This window comes from Ctenocephalides felis, unplaced genomic scaffold (genome assembly GCF_003426905.1).
Source record: "Ctenocephalides felis isolate EL2017-DRISC unplaced genomic scaffold, ASM342690v1 CF-g0.4_SCAFFOLD_02926, whole genome shotgun sequence".
Taxonomy (NCBI): domain Eukaryota; kingdom Metazoa; phylum Arthropoda; class Insecta; order Siphonaptera; family Pulicidae; genus Ctenocephalides; species Ctenocephalides felis.
In genome coordinates, this window is record NW_020539080.1 from 33,424 (window position 1) to 52,932 (window position 19,509).

The 19,509-nt window shown below is 38.4% G+C and overlaps 1 protein-coding gene and 26 non-coding genes across 27 annotated transcripts; 1 reads left to right on the top strand and 26 right to left on the bottom strand.

Annotated features, from left to right (window-relative positions):
- Positions 1-219: 219 nt before the first annotated feature.
- Trnal-aag lies at positions 220-290 on the bottom strand. The gene has a single exon. It is a non-coding gene; the product is annotated as a tRNA-Leu (tRNA).
- A 369-nt stretch (positions 291-659) lies between these two features.
- Trnap-ugg lies at positions 660-731 on the bottom strand. The gene has a single exon. It is a non-coding gene; the product is annotated as a tRNA-Pro (tRNA).
- A 369-nt stretch (positions 732-1,100) lies between these two features.
- Positions 1,101-1,174, bottom strand: Trnan-guu. The gene has a single exon. It is a non-coding gene; the product is annotated as a tRNA-Asn (tRNA).
- A 249-nt stretch (positions 1,175-1,423) lies between these two features.
- Trnap-agg lies at positions 1,424-1,495 on the bottom strand. Its single transcript has one exon. It is a non-coding gene; the product is annotated as a tRNA-Pro (tRNA).
- Positions 1,496-2,840: 1,345 nt separating this feature from the next.
- On the bottom strand, positions 2,841-2,912 carry Trnap-ugg. Its single transcript has one exon. It is a non-coding gene; the product is annotated as a tRNA-Pro (tRNA).
- A 124-nt stretch (positions 2,913-3,036) lies between these two features.
- On the bottom strand, positions 3,037-3,108 carry Trnal-aag. Its single transcript has one exon. It is a non-coding gene; the product is annotated as a tRNA-Leu (tRNA).
- Positions 3,109-3,674: 566 nt separating this feature from the next.
- On the bottom strand, positions 3,675-3,746 carry Trnap-ugg. The gene has a single exon. It is a non-coding gene; the product is annotated as a tRNA-Pro (tRNA).
- Positions 3,747-4,115: 369 nt separating this feature from the next.
- Positions 4,116-4,189, bottom strand: Trnan-guu. The gene has a single exon. It is a non-coding gene; the product is annotated as a tRNA-Asn (tRNA).
- A 1,630-nt stretch (positions 4,190-5,819) lies between these two features.
- Trnap-ugg lies at positions 5,820-5,891 on the bottom strand. Its single transcript has one exon. It is a non-coding gene; the product is annotated as a tRNA-Pro (tRNA).
- A 492-nt stretch (positions 5,892-6,383) lies between these two features.
- On the bottom strand, positions 6,384-6,455 carry Trnal-cag. Its single transcript has one exon. It is a non-coding gene; the product is annotated as a tRNA-Leu (tRNA).
- Positions 6,456-6,819: 364 nt separating this feature from the next.
- On the bottom strand, positions 6,820-6,893 carry Trnan-guu. Its single transcript has one exon. It is a non-coding gene; the product is annotated as a tRNA-Asn (tRNA).
- A 250-nt stretch (positions 6,894-7,143) lies between these two features.
- Trnap-agg lies at positions 7,144-7,215 on the bottom strand. Its single transcript has one exon. It is a non-coding gene; the product is annotated as a tRNA-Pro (tRNA).
- A 214-nt stretch (positions 7,216-7,429) lies between these two features.
- Trnap-agg lies at positions 7,430-7,501 on the bottom strand. Its single transcript has one exon. It is a non-coding gene; the product is annotated as a tRNA-Pro (tRNA).
- Positions 7,502-8,031: 530 nt separating this feature from the next.
- Positions 8,032-8,103, bottom strand: Trnap-ugg. Its single transcript has one exon. It is a non-coding gene; the product is annotated as a tRNA-Pro (tRNA).
- A 5,159-nt stretch (positions 8,104-13,262) lies between these two features.
- On the top strand, positions 13,263-14,203 carry LOC113381486 (ribonuclease H1-like). Its single transcript, XM_026620383.1, has 2 exons — positions 13,263-13,956; positions 14,193-14,203. The coding sequence occupies exons 1-2, from the start codon at positions 13,263-13,265 to the stop codon at positions 14,201-14,203; spliced, it is 705 nt and encodes a 234-aa protein (XP_026476168.1).
- Positions 14,204-14,260: 57 nt separating this feature from the next.
- Positions 14,261-14,332, bottom strand: Trnal-aag. Its single transcript has one exon. It is a non-coding gene; the product is annotated as a tRNA-Leu (tRNA).
- Positions 14,333-14,712: 380 nt separating this feature from the next.
- On the bottom strand, positions 14,713-14,784 carry Trnap-ugg. Its single transcript has one exon. It is a non-coding gene; the product is annotated as a tRNA-Pro (tRNA).
- Positions 14,785-15,036: 252 nt separating this feature from the next.
- On the bottom strand, positions 15,037-15,108 carry Trnap-ugg. The gene has a single exon. It is a non-coding gene; the product is annotated as a tRNA-Pro (tRNA).
- A 369-nt stretch (positions 15,109-15,477) lies between these two features.
- Trnan-guu lies at positions 15,478-15,551 on the bottom strand. Its single transcript has one exon. It is a non-coding gene; the product is annotated as a tRNA-Asn (tRNA).
- A 652-nt stretch (positions 15,552-16,203) lies between these two features.
- Positions 16,204-16,277, bottom strand: Trnan-guu. The gene has a single exon. It is a non-coding gene; the product is annotated as a tRNA-Asn (tRNA).
- Positions 16,278-16,742: 465 nt separating this feature from the next.
- Trnal-aag lies at positions 16,743-16,813 on the bottom strand. The gene has a single exon. It is a non-coding gene; the product is annotated as a tRNA-Leu (tRNA).
- Positions 16,814-17,182: 369 nt separating this feature from the next.
- Positions 17,183-17,254, bottom strand: Trnap-ugg. Its single transcript has one exon. It is a non-coding gene; the product is annotated as a tRNA-Pro (tRNA).
- Positions 17,255-17,599: 345 nt separating this feature from the next.
- Trnal-aag lies at positions 17,600-17,670 on the bottom strand. Its single transcript has one exon. It is a non-coding gene; the product is annotated as a tRNA-Leu (tRNA).
- Positions 17,671-18,042: 372 nt separating this feature from the next.
- Trnap-ugg lies at positions 18,043-18,114 on the bottom strand. The gene has a single exon. It is a non-coding gene; the product is annotated as a tRNA-Pro (tRNA).
- Positions 18,115-18,483: 369 nt separating this feature from the next.
- On the bottom strand, positions 18,484-18,557 carry Trnan-guu. The gene has a single exon. It is a non-coding gene; the product is annotated as a tRNA-Asn (tRNA).
- A 250-nt stretch (positions 18,558-18,807) lies between these two features.
- Positions 18,808-18,879, bottom strand: Trnap-agg. The gene has a single exon. It is a non-coding gene; the product is annotated as a tRNA-Pro (tRNA).
- Positions 18,880-19,093: 214 nt separating this feature from the next.
- On the bottom strand, positions 19,094-19,165 carry Trnap-agg. The gene has a single exon. It is a non-coding gene; the product is annotated as a tRNA-Pro (tRNA).
- Positions 19,166-19,509: the final 344 nt, after the last annotated feature.

Genomic DNA, 19,509 nt, shown 5'->3' on the forward strand with positions numbered 1-19,509 from the left:
CAATCCACCAACCTTTCGGTTAAACTTTAAATATTACTAATGAAAGGGCGTTTGTTCGTTACTTAATTAACTAACCTATATTTACTTTTAATAATCACTTATCCTAAAACATTGCTTTATTCTAACATGGAACTTATATCTACACTATCTGTAACCCATGTTGCATCCAATGTACAACATTGTAGTAAATAATATGTACTCGAATTTAAAAAAATGTCCGGGCTCGTCCGGGATTTGAACCCGGGACATCCGCACCTTAAGCAGAAATCATACCCCTAGACCAACGATCCAATATAAAAATTGTAGTAAAAATAGGTACTCGAATTTGAAGAAATGTACGGGCTCGTCCGGGATTTGAACCCGGGACCTCCCGCACCCAAAGCGGAAACCATACCCCTAGACCAACGAGAGACATACTCTACCCAGTGCGTGTTTGTGTTGCATCCAATGTACAACATTGTAGTAAATAGTATGTGCTCGAATTTATAGGGACCTCCCGCACCCTAAGCGGGAATTATACCCCAAGACCAGCGAGCCACTCGGTCTACTCAATAAACCTCTATACCAACAGCCACGGTTTCTATCCAGTGCGTGTTTGTGTTGGATCCAATGTACAACATTGTAGTAAATAATAGGCACTCGAATTCAAAGAAATGTCAGGGCTCGTCCGGAATTTGAACCCGGGACCTCAAGCACCCAAAGCGGGAATCATACCCCTAGACCAACGAGCCACGAGTTGTACCCACTGCGTATTTGTGTGTTGCATCCAATGTACAACATGCTACAGGTTCTACTCAATAAACACATTTTACACATGATTTGCCACTTACATTTAATATCTAAGCCGAAATTATTACCCTAGACCAACAAGCACGGGTTTTATCCAGTGTGTGGTTTGTGTTGGAACCAATGTACAACTTGTTGTAAATAAGATGTTCTCGATCCAATATACAATACTGTAGTAAATAATATGTGCTCGAATTTAAAGAATGTCCGGGCTCGTGTAAACTACATATATGATGAATAATATAATCATCAAATACTATTGGGTATAAACAATATGCATTGAATATTCCAGAGTATAAATAATAACTACTTTACGCCCCCGGGTGGGCTCGAACCACCAACCTTTCGATTAACAGCCGAACGCGCTAGCCAATTGCGCCACGGAGGCCCTTATCGCTTCTTGATAATAGTAGGAGTCAGCTTTTGAAACGCTGTACCCTCATGTAATAAATAATATGCGCTCGAATTCAAAGGAATGCCCGCGCTCGTCCAGGATTTGAACCCGGGACCTCCCCACCCAAAGCGGGAATCATACCCTAGACCAACGAACCACATGTTCTACCCAGTGCGTGTTTGTGTTGCATCCAATGTTCGACATTGTAGTAAATAATATGTGCCCGAATTTGAAGGAAAGTCCGGGCTCGTCCGGGATTTGAACCCGGGACCTCCAGCACCCTAAGCGGAAATCATACCCCTAGACCAACGAGCCAGAGTGTATACTCAATAAACACATTTTACACATGAGTTGCCACTTACGTTTATTATCTAAGCCAAAATCATACTTCTAGACCAACTAGCCACGGGTTCTACCCAGTGCGTGTTTGTGTAGCATCCGATGTACAACATTATAGTAAATAACATATTCTTGATCCAATATACATTATTGTAGTAAATAATATGCGCTCGTATTTAAAGAAATGTCCGGGCTCGTCCGGGATTTGAACCCGAAACCTCCCGCACCCTAAGCGCAAATCATACCCTAGACCAACGAGCCACGCGGTATACTCAATAAACACATTTTACACATGATTTGCCACTTACATTTATTATCTAAGCCAAAATCATACCCCTAGACCAACTAGCCACGGGTTCTATCCAGTGCGTGTTTGTGTTGCATCCAATGTACAACATTGTAGTAAATAATATGTTCTCGATCCAATATACATTATTGTAGTAAATAATATGTAGACCAACGAGCCGCCGGTTTCACCCAGTGCGTGTTTGTGTTGGATACACTGTACAACATTGTAGTGAATAATATATTTTCGATCCAATATACAATATTGTAGTAAATAATATGTACCGAATTTAAAGAAATTTGGCACCTCCCGCACCCTAAGCGGAAATCATACCCCTAGACCAACGAGCGACATACTCTACCCAGTCCGTGTTTGTGTTGCATCCAATGTTCAACATGTAGTAAATAATATGTGCTCGAATTTCAAGAAAAGTCCGGGTACGTCCGGGATTTGAACCCGGGACCTCCCGCACCCTAAGCGGAAATCATACTCCTAGACCAACGAGCCACGCGGTACACTCAATAAGCACATTTTACACATGATATGCCACTTACGTTCATTATCTAAGCCAAAATCATACCCCTAGACCAACTAGCCACAGGTTCTATACAGTGCGTGTTTGTGTTGCATCCAATGTACAACATTATTGTAAATAATATATTCTCGATCCAATATACATTTTGTAGTAAATAATATGTGCTCAAATTTAAAGAAATGTCCGGGCTCGTCTGGGATTTGAACCCGGAACCTCCCGCACCCTAAGCGGAAATCATACCCTGGACCAACGAACCACATGTTCTACCCAGTGCGTGTTTGTGTTGCATCCAATGTTCAACATTGTAGTAAATAATAGGTACTCGAATTTGAAGAAATGTCCGGGCTCGTCCGGGATTTGAACTTGGGACCTCCAGCACCCAAAGCGGAAATCATACCCCTGGACCAACAAACCACATGTTCTACCCAGTGCGTGTTTGTGTTGCATCCAATGTTCAATATTGTAGTAAATAATAGGTACTCGAATTTGAAGAAATGTCCGGGCTCGTCCGGGATTTGAACCCGGGACCTCCAGCACCCAAAGCGGAAATCATACCCCTAGACCAACGAGCGACATACTCTACCCAGTGCGTGTTTGTGTTGCATCCAATGTACAACAATGTAGTAAATAACATATTCTCGATCCAATATACATTATTGTAGTAAATAATGTGCCCTCGTATTTAAAGAAATGTCCGGGCTCGTCCGGGATTTGAACCCGAAACCTCCCGCACCTTAAGCGGGAATCATACCCCTAGACCAACGAGCCACGAGTTGTACCCACGAGTTGTACGCCCCCGGGTAGGTGCAATCCGCCAACCTTTCGGTTAAACTTTAAATATTACTAATGAAAAGGCGTTTGTTTGTTACTTAATTAACTAACCTATATTTACATTTAATAATCACTTATCCTAAAACATTGCTTATTCTAACATGGAACTTATATCTACACTAATCTGTAACCCATGTTGCATCCAATGTACAACATTGTAGTAAATAATATGTACTCGAATTTAAAGAAATGTCCGGGCTCGTCCGGGATTTGAACCCGGGACATCCGCACCTTAAGCAGAAATCATACCCCTAGACCAACGATGCAATATAAAACATTGTAGTAAATAATAGGTACTCGAATTTGAAGAAATATCCGGGCTCGTCCGGGATTTGAACCCGGGACCTCCCGCGGGAATTATACCCCAAGACCAGCGAGCCACGCGGTCTACTCAATAAACCTCTATACCAACAAGCCACGGGTTCTATCCAGTGCGTGTTTGTGTTGGATCCAATGTACAACATTGTAGTAAATAATAAGCACTCGAACTCAAAGAGATGTCAGGGCTCGTCCGAGATTTGAACCCGGGACCTCCCGCACCCAAAGCGGGAATCATACCCCTAGACCAACGAGCCACGAGTTGTACGCACCGCGTATTTGTGTTGCATCCAATGTACAACATGCTACGGGTTCTACTCAATAAACACATTTTACACATGATTTGCCACTTACGTTTAATATCTAAGCCGAAATTATAACTCTAGACCAACAAGCCACGGGTTATATCCAGTGTATGTTTGTGTTGGAACCAATGTACAACATTGTTGTAAATAATATGTTCTCGATCCAATATACAATACTGTAGTAAATAATATGTGCTCGAATTTAAAGAAATGTCCGGGCTCGTGTAAACTACATATATGATGAATAATATAATCATCAAATACTATTGGGTATAAACAATATGCATTGAATATTCCAGAGTATAAATAATAAATACTTTACGCCCCCGGGTGGGCTCAAACCACCAACCTTTCGGTTAACAGCCGAACGCGCTAGCCAATTGCGCCACGGAGGCTTTTATCGCTTCTTGATAATAGTAGGAGTAAATTATATATAGCATAAACAATAATTATAATTATTGAACAATAATGAGTATAAACAACAATTCTTCTTATACCCATTAAACTACACTAATCTGTAACCCACGGCGCAACCAGTGCCCAATACCTGTCCATACATCGGGCCCGATTCACTTCACACACAAATAGTTAACATTTACTTCACTCCTATAAACTATACAAACTATACAAAGTCTACTTTCGGTTTGAGGGACAGCTTCTGAAACGCTGTACCCCCATGTAATAAATAATATGCGCTCGAATTGAAAGAAATGCCCGCGCTCGTCAAAGATTTGAACCCGGGACCTCCCCTACCCAAAGCGGGAATCATACCCCTAGACCAACGAACCACATGTTCTACCCAGTGCGTGTTTGTCTTGCATCCAATGTACAACATTATAGTAAATAACATATTCTCGATCCATATACATTATTATATATATATAATTGTATATAATAATATATATTATTGTATATATGTGCTCGAATTTAAAGAAATGTCCGGGCTCGTGTAAACTACATATATGATGAATAATATAATCATCAAATACTATTGGGTATAAACAATATGCGTTGAATATTCCAGAGTATAAATAATAACTACTTTACGCACCCGGGTGGGCTCGAACCACCAACCTTTCGGTTAACAGCCGAACGCCCTAGCCAATTGCGCCACGGAGGCTCTTATCGCTTCTTGATAATAGTAACACATCTCAATAAACACATTTTACACATGATTTGCCCATTGCGTGTTTGTGTTGGATCCAATGTACAACATTTTAGTAAATAATAGGCACTCCATTTTATAGAAATGTCAGGGCTCGTGCGGGATTTGAACCCGGGACCTCCCGCACTCAAAGCGGGAATCATACGCCTAGACCAACGAGCTACGAGTTGTACCCACGAGTTGTACGCCCCCGGGTAGGTGCAATCCACCAACCTTTCGGTTAAACTTTAAATATTACTAATGAAAAGGCGTTTGTTCGTTACTTAATTAACTAACCTATATTTACTTTTAATAATCACTTATCCTAAAACATTGCTTATTCTAACATGGAACTTATATCTACACTAATCTATAACCCATGTTGCATCCAATGTACAACATTGTAGTAAATAATATGTACTCGAATTTAAAGAAATGTCCGGGCTCGTCCTGGATTTGAACCCGGGACATCCGCACCTTAAGCAGAAATCATACCCCTAGACCAACGATCCAATATAAAACATTATAGTAAATAATAGGTACTCGAATTTGAAGAAATGTCCGAGCTCGTCCGGGATTTAAACCCGGGACCTCCCGCACCCAAAACTGAAATCATACCCCAAGACCAACGAGCCGCCGGTTTCACCCAGTGCGTGTTTGTGTTGGATACAATATACAACATTGTAGTAAATAATATATTTTCGATCCAATATACAATATTGTAGTAAATAATAAGTACTTGAATTTAAAGAAATGTCCGGACTCGCCTGGGAGTTGAACCCGGGACTACCCGCACCTTAAGCAGAAATCATACCCCTAGACCAACGATCCTATATAAAAAATTGTAGTAAATAATAGGTACTCGATTTGAAGAAATGTCCGGGCTCGTCCGGGATTTGAACCCGGGACCTCCCGCACCCAAAGCGAAAATCATACCCCTAGACCAACGAGCGAAGTATTCTACCTAGTGCGTGTTTGTGTTGCATCCAATGTACAACATTGTAGTAAATAATATGTGCTCGAATTTAAAGGGACCTCCCGCATCCTAAGCGGAAATCATACCCCAAGACCAGCGAGACACGCGGTCTACTCAACAAGCCTCTATACCAACGAGCCACGGGTTATACCCAGTGCGTGTTTGTGTTTGATCCAATGTACAACATTGTAGTAAATAATAGGCACTCCAATTTAAAGAAATGTCAGGGCTCGTCCGGGATTTGAACCCGGGACCTCCCGCACCCAAAGCGGAAATCATACACTGCGTATTTGTGTTGCATCCAATGTACAACATGCTACGGGTTCTACTCAATAAACACATTTTACACATGATTTGCCACTTACGTTTAATATCTAAGCGGAAATCATAACCCTAGACCAACAAGCCACGAGTTTTATCCAGTGCATGTTTGTGTTGGAACCAATGTACAACATTGTTGTAAATAATATGTTCTCGTCCGGGATTTGAACCCGGCACCTCCCGCACCTGAAGCGGGAATCATACCCCTAGACCAACGAGCCACGGGTTGTACCCACTGCGTATTTGTGTTGCATCCAATGTACAACATGCCACGGGTTCTACTCAATAAACACATTTACACATGTTTTGCCACTTACGTTTAATATCTAAGCCGAAATCATAACCCTAGACCAACAAGCCACGGGTTTTATCCAGTGCATGTTTGTGTTGGAACCAATGTACAACATTGTTGTAAATAATATGTTCTCGATCCACTATACAATACTGTAGTAAATAATATGTGCTCGAATTTAAAGAAATGTCCGGGCTCGTATAAACTACATATATGATGCTAATCATCAAATACTATTGGGGTATAAACAATATGCATTGAATATTCCAGAGTATAAATAATAACTACTTTACGCCCCCGGGTGGGCTCGAACCACCAACCTTTCGATTAACAGCCGAACGCGCTAGCCAATTGCGCCACGGAGGCCCTTATCGCTTCTTGATAATAGTAGGAGTCAGCTTTTGAAACGCTGTACCCTCATGTAATAAATAATATGCGCTCGAATTCAAAGAAATGCCCGCGCTCGTCCAGGATTTGAACCCGGGACCTCCCCACCCAAAGCGGGAATCATACCCCTAGACCAACGAACCACATGTTCTACCCAGTGCGTGTTTGTGTTGCATCCAATGTTCGACATTGTAGTAAATAATATGTGCCCGAATTTGAAGGAAAGTCCGGGCTCGTCCGGGATTTGAACCCGGGACCTCCAGCACCCTAAGCGGAAATCATACCCCTAGACCAACGAGCCAGAGTGTATACTCAATAAACACATTTTACACATGAGTTGCCACTTACGTTTATTATCTAAGCCAAAATCATACTTCTAGACCAACTAGCCACGGGTTCTACCCAGTGCGTGTTTGTGTAGCATCCGATGTACAACATTATAGTAAATAACATATTCTTGATCCAATATACATTATTGTAGTAAATAATATGCGCTCGTATTTAAAGAAATGTCCGGGCTCGTCCGGGATTTGAACCCGAAACCTCCCGCACCCTAAGCGGAAATCATACCCCTAGACCAACGAGCCACGCGGTATACTCAATAAACACATTTTACACATGATTTGCCACTTACGTTTATTATCTAAGCCAAAATCATACCCCTAGACCAACTAGCCACAGGTTCTATACAGTGCGTGTTTGTGTTGCATCCAATGTACAACATTATAGTAAATAATATATTCTCGATCCAATATACATTATTGTAGTAAATAATATGTGCTCAAATTTAAAGAAATGTCCGGGCTCGTCTGGGATTTGAACCCGGAACCTCCCGCACCCTAAGCGGAAATCATACCCCTGGACCAACGAACCACATGTTCTACCCAGTGCGTGTTTGTGTTGCATCCAATGTTCAACATTGTAGTAAATAATAGGTACTCGAATTTGAAGAAATGTCCGGGCTCGTCCGGGATTTGAACCCGGGACCTCCAGCACCCAAAGCGGAAATCATACCCCTGGACCAACAAACCACATGTTCTACCCAGTGCGTGTTTGTGTTGCATCCAATGTTCAACATTGTAGTAAATAATAGGTACTCGAATTTGAATAAATGTCCGGGCTCGTCCGGGATTTGAACCCGGGACCTCCAGCACCCAAAGCGGAAATCATACCCCTAGACCAACGAGCGACATACTCTACCCAGTGCGTGTTTGTGTTGCATCCAATGTACAACAATGTAGTAAATAACATATTCTCGATCCAATATACATTATTGTAGTAAATAATATGCCCTCGTAGTTTGTGTTTGACCTCGGAGCAGGTAACATCGACAAGTGTTCAGTGAATATATATTAAAAAAGTGACGTAATGGAATCCGGACAATACGGACAAGAAGGCGGACGGCCGCCCGATTGTTCAACAAAGTGTTCGGTAATCGGTGAAACAATTGCAACGGCAATGAATACGATAAATGATAGTTTTGATAATGAAATGTTAATGAGTGAAATTAGTGAAGAAGAATTAGAAGTACATTATAATTCAAACAAAAATCCTAGTAGCATCATGAGTGAGGTAGATGTAATTAAGAACAGATTATTACATAAGTATAAAAAACATACCAGAATTTCTGCAATATCAGATAGTAAAGATAAAAAGAACAGTAACAAAAATAAAACAATTAAGGAAGATAATAAATTAAAAATTATGAATAAAGTAATTGGCAAAAGTGCAACCAAACTTAGAAGAACCGAAAATATTATACATACTGTTGGAAATAATAACAATGACACGGCGTCTAAGATAACAAATAATAGTGATATTTCAAATTATAATAATAGTAATGGAACAAGTAATGAAAGAAATACTATGGTATCGAATATTGTAAATATCAATCAGAATACTGAAGCAAATCGGAACAGTCAAGAATTAAGTAGCGTTATGCAATTTGATGAGTGCGATAAGGATTTAAGTGAAACAACAACTTATGCAAACAACGAAGAAATGACCAATGAAAATATTAGTGCGGGGTCGAGTAATACCGAAATAAATGATCAGAATGATAAAATGTTGCATGACTTTCATGAGTTAGATAACGTAATGCAATTTGATAATTGTGGTGAGGACTCGAGTAAAATAACAAAACATAATGACAAAGAAAACGAAATGATGCCCGACAATTACGAACAGGATAAAGTACGATATGACAGTTACGATAAAGGACCATATATAATATACGTAGAATCTTATAATAAAAACATAGGACGCCTGCATCCTATGGCACTTGGAAAAAAAATTCATGATGCATGGCCAAATATGAAAACAAATTTGGAAGAAATTGGAGTAATTGGTAAAAACAAAGTAAAATTGATTTTAAGTAATGGTGTGACAGCTAATAGACTATTAGATGGTGATTTTTTCAAATCGAATAATCTAAGAGCGTATATCCCCAAATATTTAACGGTGCGGACCGGAATCATTTTTGACGTAGATAGCGAATTATCTGAGGAAGAAATTGTGGATGTCATCGAATCCGAGTATCCGATAGTGGGAGTTAAATGTATAAGATCGAAAAAAGAAAATCATAAGACATACAAATCACAGTGTGTTAAACTCACTTTTAAAGGGACAAAATTACCAGAAAAAGTAGCGATCCACTCTGTTAAATGCCCAGTAACACCATTCGTGAAAAAAGTAATACAATGCCACAAATGTTGGAGATTCGGCCACGTTCGTGATCAGTGTCGAGGAGAGGTAAGATGTCCAAAATGCGCAGAAAATCACGCCTTACAAGATTGCATAAATACGGACGATTTAAGATGCTGCTTGTGTTTTGGTAAACATGCAGCATATAATAGGGAATGCCCAATATTTATGAAATATAAGAAAATATATGAAATAATGGCAACACAAAACTTAGCTTTTCACGAAGCAAGGTCAGTTGTAGAAAACAACAAGTATGCCAGAATAACCAGAGGTAGTCTAACCAATTTAGACAAAGAAAAGAATTTCCCAGTGATAAGCACAGAAAGCAGGAAAAGTTTACAAATTAACAACAACATTCTTAGAAATAAATTTGAAATTTTATCTGACCTGGAAGATAACAATGATGAACCGGTATCGGCCAGCACATCAATATTGTACAGTACATCTACAAGACCCTTCAAGAGAAACATTGCCAAAAAACAAGAAAGAACCAAATATAATAATATAATTAATAGAAAAGAAGATAAATCAAAAGGGGAATCAAGTGAAAGGAACAGGGTGCATACAGATAGGGAAGGTTTTAGAGAAAAATATCGAGTATCCACTAGGAATGAAGTTGATAACAAAGACAAAGAGAAAGAAGTAGATACCATAAAGAACGTCAATGAAGAACATACCGATGAATTTTTGAATTTATTTATCAAACTAGTTAAAAAACACTACAAACCTAATAATAAAGACATCAACAAAATGTTAAGAGAGGTAATGAATAGAATAGGTAGTGAAGGAGATGTGGACAACAATAAGAGAAATTAAGGTTAATGAGCGCATGGAAAATGTGCAAAAGAAAATTATACAATCACAATTACAATTTATTTTATGGTAACAAATATTCTACAATTCAACTGTAGGTCTTTGATACATAACAAAAGTAGTATTGAGCATTTCTTATTTGAAAACAAAGTACATATTGCTACATTTTCAGAAACATGGTTGAAGAGTGATAGGAAATTTTCGCTCAGGGGATATAAGACTGTGCGCAGTGACAGAAAAGATGGGTATGGTGGTACTGCAATTCTAGTTAAGAATGAAATAATTATAAACAAAGTATTAGCTTTTAATACGGGAACAATTGATATAAATAAATTCCAAATATCTGGTATAGAATTTTGTGCAGGAAAACATCAACTATCTATAATTTCGGTATATATTGTACCTAACTATAATATTTCTGTTAGTCAATGGAATGATTTATTAAGTCAGATATCCAAACCTTACATAATTTGTGGTGACTTTAATGCACATCATATGGCATGGGGGTGTAATTGGAATGATAAGATTGGCAATAACTTATTGGAAGTTATTAATGACAACAATTTAATTATATTAAATGACGGGAATCCGACTTTGAATTTTAAGAATAGTTCGACAGTGGTAGACATTACATTGTGTACTCACGAGGTGGCACATAAAATTGTATGGAATGTCAGGAAACATTCTCTTGGATCTGATCATTATCCAATAATGATGCAACTAAGAGAATCACCTATTATAAATAGAACTAGGGAATATTGGAATTGCAAAGCTGCCGACTGGACAAAATATCAAAAAGTAATTGAGTATTACTCAAATGATTTTGAAGTAAATGACCCGGTTGTTGCTTATACAGAATTTATGAACATAATCAATATTGCAGCGGAGAAAAGTATACCAAAAAAGAGAATATGCTCCAATATCAAACACTTTAAACCTATTTGGTGGGATAATGAGTGCGACGAACTTATTAGGAAAAGAAGAGACGCAGAAAAAAATTATAGGCAGAAATCTAACTACCATAATTATTTAATATGTAAAAACATTAATGCTGAAATCAGAACGATATTCAGAAGAAAGAAGAGAGATAGTTGGCATGAATATACAAATAATATCAAACCAAATACGTCTACCAGGGAAGTATTTAGAACAATTAAATGTTTGAAAAAATATATAGAACCTGAAAATTTACAAGAAAACGTTAACCCAATGATGATTGATAATATTATTGATACTTATGCTCCATCTAGTGTTAGAAATGATTATTTCAATGTGGATAAAAAGGTTTTTGGACGCGAAACATTCCTATTAGTGAAACCTTTTACATTGTGGGAATTAGAAATTGCTTTAATTAAAGGTACTGATACCGCACCAGGTATGGATGGAATATTTTATTCTATGCTCATAAACTTGCCAATGGTGGCAAAAGAGATTTTACTAAAATTGTTGAATAAAGTATGGACAAATCCGGAAGTAATTGGGGCCTGGAATAAGTATATTACAATTTTAATCAAAAAACCTAATAAAGATGCGAATGAGATCTCCACGTATAGACCGATTTCTCTTGCATCCTGTGTTTCAAAGGTTAAGGACAGAATGATTAAAAGAAGACTGGAGTGGTGGAGTGAAAAATATGGAATACTACCAAAAAGTCAATTTGGCTTTAGGAAGGGTATGGGAACACAGGATAGTTTAAGTAATTTTATTAGTGACTTACATATATCCTTTACGAAAAATAAGTATGTTGTGGCACTTTTTAGTGACATCAAGGGTGCATACGATAATGTTTTACCTAAAACATTATCAGAAACTATGTCAAAGATCGGATTACCATGTAATTTTATTAGGGCAGTTACTAATAATATCTTTGAAAGGGAAGTATATTTTAGGATAAATGGTAAAATAATTGGACCAAGAAAAATATATAAAGGATTACCACAAGGAGGTATTTTAAGCCCTTTATTATATGCGATATACGTAAGAGATATAGAAGGGATCTTGGAGCCAGAAACAAAAATTTTGCAGTATGCGGACGATGTGGTTATTTACGTAGAAAAAGCAAGCCTGCAAGAAGCTTGTGAGGTAATGAGTAAGAATATTGATCGCTTTCATGTGTGGCTGGAAGAGAAAGGTCTGGAATTATCAGATAATAAAAGTTCAATTGGTATTTATACAAGACACAGAAATATTAATCATGTGGATAAGATAAATAGTAAATATCACATCATTAAAGTACAAAAATATAACAAATTCTTAGGGGTTATATTTGATCAAAAGTTATCTTTCAAACAACACATGGATTATGTGCTTAAAAGAGTAGAAAAAAGAATAAATATTTTGAGAATGACGAATGGTACATGGTGGGGATCACACCCTATTGCGTCCTTGAATCTTTATAAAACACTAATAAGACCCATTTTTGATTATGGATGTATTGTATTTAATAATTCGATTTACTGTAGGGTATTGGACAAAGCTCAATATAACTGTTTGAGAATTTGTATGGGGGCTATGCGATCCACTCCCACTAATGCCCTTTTGGTGGAAAGTGGGGAGATGCCTTTATACCTAAGACGACAGTTCATTTGTGACAAATTTATACTTAAAAAAATAATAATACAGGATAATCAAATTATAGAAAAAGTAGGTAAAATTTCAATAGACACTACAATATATAAGTATTGGAAAAAGCGAAAAAAACCATGCCTAGTTAATAGCTATTTGTATGTAAATAAAATAAGAGAGGAAGGTATCAATTATACAAAACACCCATATTATAATACACTTTATCTGGATATATATAGCATTTCTGATGATATTTTTAATATAAACATGACAAAAATAAGAGATTACAATGTAATTTACACGGATGGATCTAAGCTTGATCAGAAAGTGGGTTGTGCAATATATTTGGAAAATTTGAACATTAAGTTGGGATATAAACTGCCTGATTTTGCTTCAATTTTTACTGCGGAAATTTTTGCTATTAAAAAGGCAATAGAGTTAATTCAAAGGCACAAAATAATGAAGACAGTTATATTCACCGACAGTAAAAGTAGTATAGAAACTCTACAAAATTTATACAACAAAACTCAGACATCAGATATATTGTTCTATGAAGTGTGGTACGATATTAATAGGCTGATGAGAATAGGGTATACCATTAAAATAATATGGATTAAGGCTCACTCAGGAATCAAAGGAAATGAAATAGCTGATAAATTAGCAAAACAAGCAACAAAAAATGGATCTATTATGCACGTAGCAACATACAAGGATTATGTGAAACGGTGTAAAAATAGAAATTTTAAAGAGTGGCAAAAAGTATGGATCGATCCAAATGAGACTAGAGGGGCATATTATAGAATATGCAATCCAGCAGTGGGAAGCAGAATGTGGCAAGAAAGTTTCAAATTCGAGGATAGAAGAACCTTAGTAACATTAACGAGGTTAAGATTAAACCATGGAAGCTTTCCATCACACCTGCATCGGATAGGTGTTGCAGCTTCGAATGCATGTAGGTGTGGTAAAGCAGTTGGAAGTGGTGAACATTTAATATTGGAGTGTGGCCTATTTGAAAAAAACAGACAAGATATGTTGAATAAGCTGCATGAGTGCAATTGCATAGACAAACCAGTTAATTTACTTACAATATTAAGAAGTGTAAAGTGCTATAGTATTTTGGTTAATTTTATTAGATTAAGTGGTATAAATATATAAATTATGTTAATATAATATTGTATGTGGCTGTATTGTTATTAGAGGCCAAATAAAGAAAAGAAAAAAAAAAAAAAAAAAAAAAATATGCCCTCGTATTTAAAGAAATGTCCGGGCTCGTCCGGGATTTGAACCCGAAACCTCCCGCACCTTAAGCGGGAATCATACCCCTAGACCAACGAGCCACGAGTTGTACCCACGAGTTGTACGCCCCCGGGTAGGTGCAATCCGCCAACCTTTCGGTTAAACTTTAAATATTACTAATGAAAAGGCGTTTGTTTGTTACTTAATTAACTAACCTATATTTACATTTAATAATCACTTATCCTAAAACATTGCTTATTCTAACATGGAACTTATATCTACACTAATCTGTAACCCATGTTGCATCCAATGTACAACATTGTAGTAAATAATATGTACTCGAATTTAAAGTAATGTCCGGGCTCGTCCGGGATTTGAACCCGGGACATCCGCACCTTAAGCAGAAATCATACCCCTAGACCAACGATGCAATATAAAACATTGTAGTAAATAATAGGTACTCGAATTTGAAGAAATATCCGGGCTCGTCCGGGATTTGAACCCGGGACCTCCCGCACCCAAAGCGGAAATCATACCCCTAGACCAACGAGCGACATACTCTACCCAGTGCGTGTTTGTGTTGCATTCAATGTACAACATTGTAGTAAATAGTATGTGCTCGAATTTAAAGGGACCTCCCGCACCCTAAGCGGGAATTATACCCCAAGACCAGCGAGCTACGCGGTCTACTCAATAAACCTCTATACCAACAAGCCACGGGTTCTATCCAGTGCGTGTTTGTGTTGGATCCAATGTACAACATTGTAGTAAATAATAATAAGCACTCGAACTTAAAGAAATGTCAGGGCTCGTCCGAGATTTGAACCCGGGACCTCCCGCACCCAAAGCGGGAATCATACCCCTAGACCAACGAGCCACGAGTTGTACGCACCGCGTATTTGTGTTGCATCCAATGTACAACATGCTACGGGTTCTACTCAATAAACACATTTTACACATGATTTGCCACTTACGTTTAATATCTAAGCCGAAATTATAACTCTAGACCAACAAGCCACGGGTTATATCCAGTGTATGTTTGTGTTGGAACCAATGTACAACATTGTTGTAAATAATATGTTCTCGATCCAATATACAATACTGTAGTAAATAATATGTGCTCGAATTTAAAGAAATGTCCGGGCTCGTGTAAACTACATATATGATGAATAATATAATCATCAAATACTATTGGGTATAAACAATATGCATTGAATATTCCAGAGTATAAATAATAAATACTTTACGCCCCCGGGTGGGCTCAAACCACCAACCTTTCGGTTAACAGCCGAACGCGCTAGCCAATTGCGCCACGGAGGCTTTTATCGCTTCTTGATAATAGTAGGAGTAAATTATATATAGCATAAACAATAATTATAATTATTGAACAATAATGAGTATAAACAACAATTCTTCTTATACCCATTAAACTACACTAATCTGTAACCCACGGCGCAACCAGTGCCCAATACCTGTCCATACATCGGGCCCGATTCACTTCACACACAAATAGTTAACATTTACTTCACTCCTATAAACTATACAAACTATACAAAGTCTACTTTCGGTTTGAGGGACAGCTTCTGAAACGCTGTACCCCCATGTAATAAATAATATGCGCTCGAATTGAAAGAAATGCCCGCGCTCGTCCAAGATTTGAACCCGGGACCTCCCCTACCCAAAGCGGGAATCATACCCCTAGACCAACGAACCACATGTTCTACCCAGTGCGTGTTTGTCTTGCATCCAATGTACAACATTATAGTAAATAACATATTCTCGATCCAATATACATTATTATATATATATAATTGTATATAATAATATATATTATTGTATATATGTGCTCGAATTTAAAGAAATGTCCGGGCTCGTGTAAACTACATATATGATGAATAATATAATCATCAAATACTATTGGGTATAAACAATATGCGTTGAATATTCCAGAGTATAAATAATAACTACTTTACGCCCCCGGGTGGGCTCGAACCACCAACCTTTCGGTTAACAGCCGAACGCCCTAGCCAATTGCGCCACGGAGGCTCTTATCGCTTCTTGATAATAGTAACACATCTCAATAAACACATTTTACACATGATTTGCCCATTGCGTGTTTGTGTTGGATCCAATGTACAACATTTTAGTAAATAATAGGCACTCCATTTTATAGAAATGTCAGGGCTCGTGCGGGATTTGAACCCGGGATCTCCCGCACTCAAAGCGGGAATCATACGCCTAGACCAACGAGCTACGAGTTGTACCCACGAGTTGTACGCCCCCGGGTAGGTGCAATCCACCAACCTTTCGGTTAAACTTTAAATATTACTAATGAAAAGGCGTTTGTTCGTTACTTAATTAACTAACCTATATTTACATTTAATAATCACTTATCCTAAAACATTGCTTATTCTAACATTGAACTTATATCTACACTAATCTGTAACCCATGTTGCATCCAATGTACAACATTGTAGTAAATAATATGTACTCGAATTTAAAGAAATGTCCGGGCTCGTCCGGGATTTGAACCCGGGACATCCGCACCTTAAGCAGAAATCATACCCCTAGACCAACGATCCAATATAAAACATTATAGTAAATAATAGGTACTCGAATTTGAAGAAATGTCCGAGCTCGTCCGGGATTTAAACCCGGGACCTCCCGCACCCAAAACTGAAATCATACCCCAAGACCAACGAGCCGCCGGTTTCACCCAGTGCGTGTTTGTGTTGGATACAATATACAACATTGTAGTAAATAATATATTTTCGATCCAATATACAATATTGTAGTAAATAATATGTACTTGAATTTAAAGAAATGTCCGGACTCGCCTGGGAGTTGAACCCGGGACTACCCGCACCTTAAGCAGAAATCATACCCCTAGACCAACGATCCTATATAAAAAATTGTAGTAAATAATAGGTACTCGATTTGAAGAAATGTCCGGGCTCGTCCGGGATTTGAACCCGGGACCTCCCGCACCCAAAGCGAAAATCATACCCCTAGACCAACGAGCGAAGTATTCTATCTAGTGCGTGTTTGTGTTGCATCCAATGTACAACATTGTAGTAAATAATATGTGCTCGAATTTAAAGGGACCTCCCGCATCCTAAGCGGAAATCATACCCCAAGACCAGAGAGACACGCGGTTTTATAACTTACGTTAACTTTAAATATTACTAATGAAAAGGCGTTTGTTCGTTACTTAATTAACTAACCTATATTTACTTTTAATAATCACTTATCCTAAAACATTGCTTATTCTAACATGGAACTTATATCTACACTAATCTGTAACCCATGTTGCATCCAATGTACAACATTGTAGTAAATAATATGTACTCGAATTTAAAGAAATGTCCGGGCTCGTCCGGGATTTGAACCCGGGACATCCGCACCTTAAGCAGAAATCATACCCCTAGACCAACGATCCAATATAAAACATTGTAGTAAATAATAGGTACTCGAATTTGAAGAAATGTACGGGCTCGTCCGGGATTTGAACCCGGGTCCTCCCGCACCCAAAGCGGAAACCATACCCCTAGACCAACGAGCGACATACTCTACCCAGTGCGTGTTTGTGTTGCATCCAATGTACAACATTGTAGTAAATAGTATGTGCTCGAATTTATAGGGACCTCCCGCACCCTAAGCGGGAATTATACCCCAAGACCAGCGAGCCACTCGGTCTACTCAATAAACCTCTATACCAACAAGCCACGGGTTCTATCCAGTGCGTGTTTGTGTTGGATCCAATGTACAACATTGTAGTAAATAATAGGCACTCGAATTCAAAGAAATGTCAGGGCTCGTCCGGGATTTGAACCCGGGACCTCAAGCACCCAAAGCGGGAATCATACCCCTAGACCAACGAGCCACGAGTTGTACCCACTGCGTATTTGTGTTGCATCCAATGTACAACATGCTACAGGTTCTACTCAATAAACACATTTTACACATGATTTGCCACTTACATTTAATATCTAAGCCGAAATTATTACCCTAGACCAACAAGCCACGGGTTTTATTCAGTGTGTGTTTGTGTTGGAACCAATGTACAACATTGTTGTAAATAAGATGTTCTCGATCCAATATACAATACTGTAGTAAATAATATGTGCTCGAATTTAAAGAAATGTCCGGGCTCGTGTAAACTACATATATGATGAATAATATAATCATCAAATACTATTGGGTATAAACAATATGCATTGAATATTCCAGAGTATAAATAATAACTACTTTACGCCCCCGGGTGAGCTCGAACCACCAACCTTTCGGTTAACAGCCGAACGCGCTAGCCAATTGCGCCACGGAGGCCCTTATCGCTTCTTGATAATAGTAGGAGTCAGCTTTTGAAACGCTGTACCCTCATGTAATAAATAATATGCGCTCGAATTCAAAGAAATGCCCGCGCTCGTCCAGGATTTGAACCCGGGACCTCCCCACCCAAAGCGGGAATCATACCCCTAGACCAACGAACCACATGTTCTACCCAGTGCGTGTTTGTGTTGCATCCAATGTTCGACATTGTAGTAAATAATATGTGCAGGAATTTGAAGGAAAGTCCGGGCTCGTCCGGGATTTGAACCCGGGACCTCCAGCACCCTAAGCGGAAATCATACCCCTAGACCAACGAGCCAGAGTGTATACTCAATAAACACATTTTACACATGAGTTGCCACTTACGTTTATTATCTAAGCCAAAATCATACTTCTAGACCAACTAGCCACGGGTTCTACCCAGTGCGTGTTTGTGTAGCATCCGATGTACAACATTATAGTAAATAACATATTCTTGATCCAATATACATTATTGTAGTAAATAATATGCGCTCGTATTTAAAGAAATGTCCGGGCTCGTCCGGGGTTTGAACCCGAAACCTCCCGCACCCTAAGCGGAAATCGTACCCCTAGACCAACGAGCCACGCGGTATACTCAATAAACACATTTTACACATGATTTGCCACTTACATTTATTATCTAAGCCAAAATCATACCCCTAGACCAACTAGCCACGGGTTCTATCCAGTGCGTGTTTGTGTTGCATCCAATGTACAACATTGTAGTAAATAATATGTTCTCGATCCAATATACATTATTGTAGTAAATAATATGTAGACCAACGAGCCGCCGGTTTCACCCAGTGCGTGTTTGTGTTGGATACACTGTACAACATTGTAGTGAATAATATATTTTCGATCCAATATACAATATTGTAGAAAATAATATGTACTCGAATTTAAAGAAATTTGGCACCTCCCGCACCCT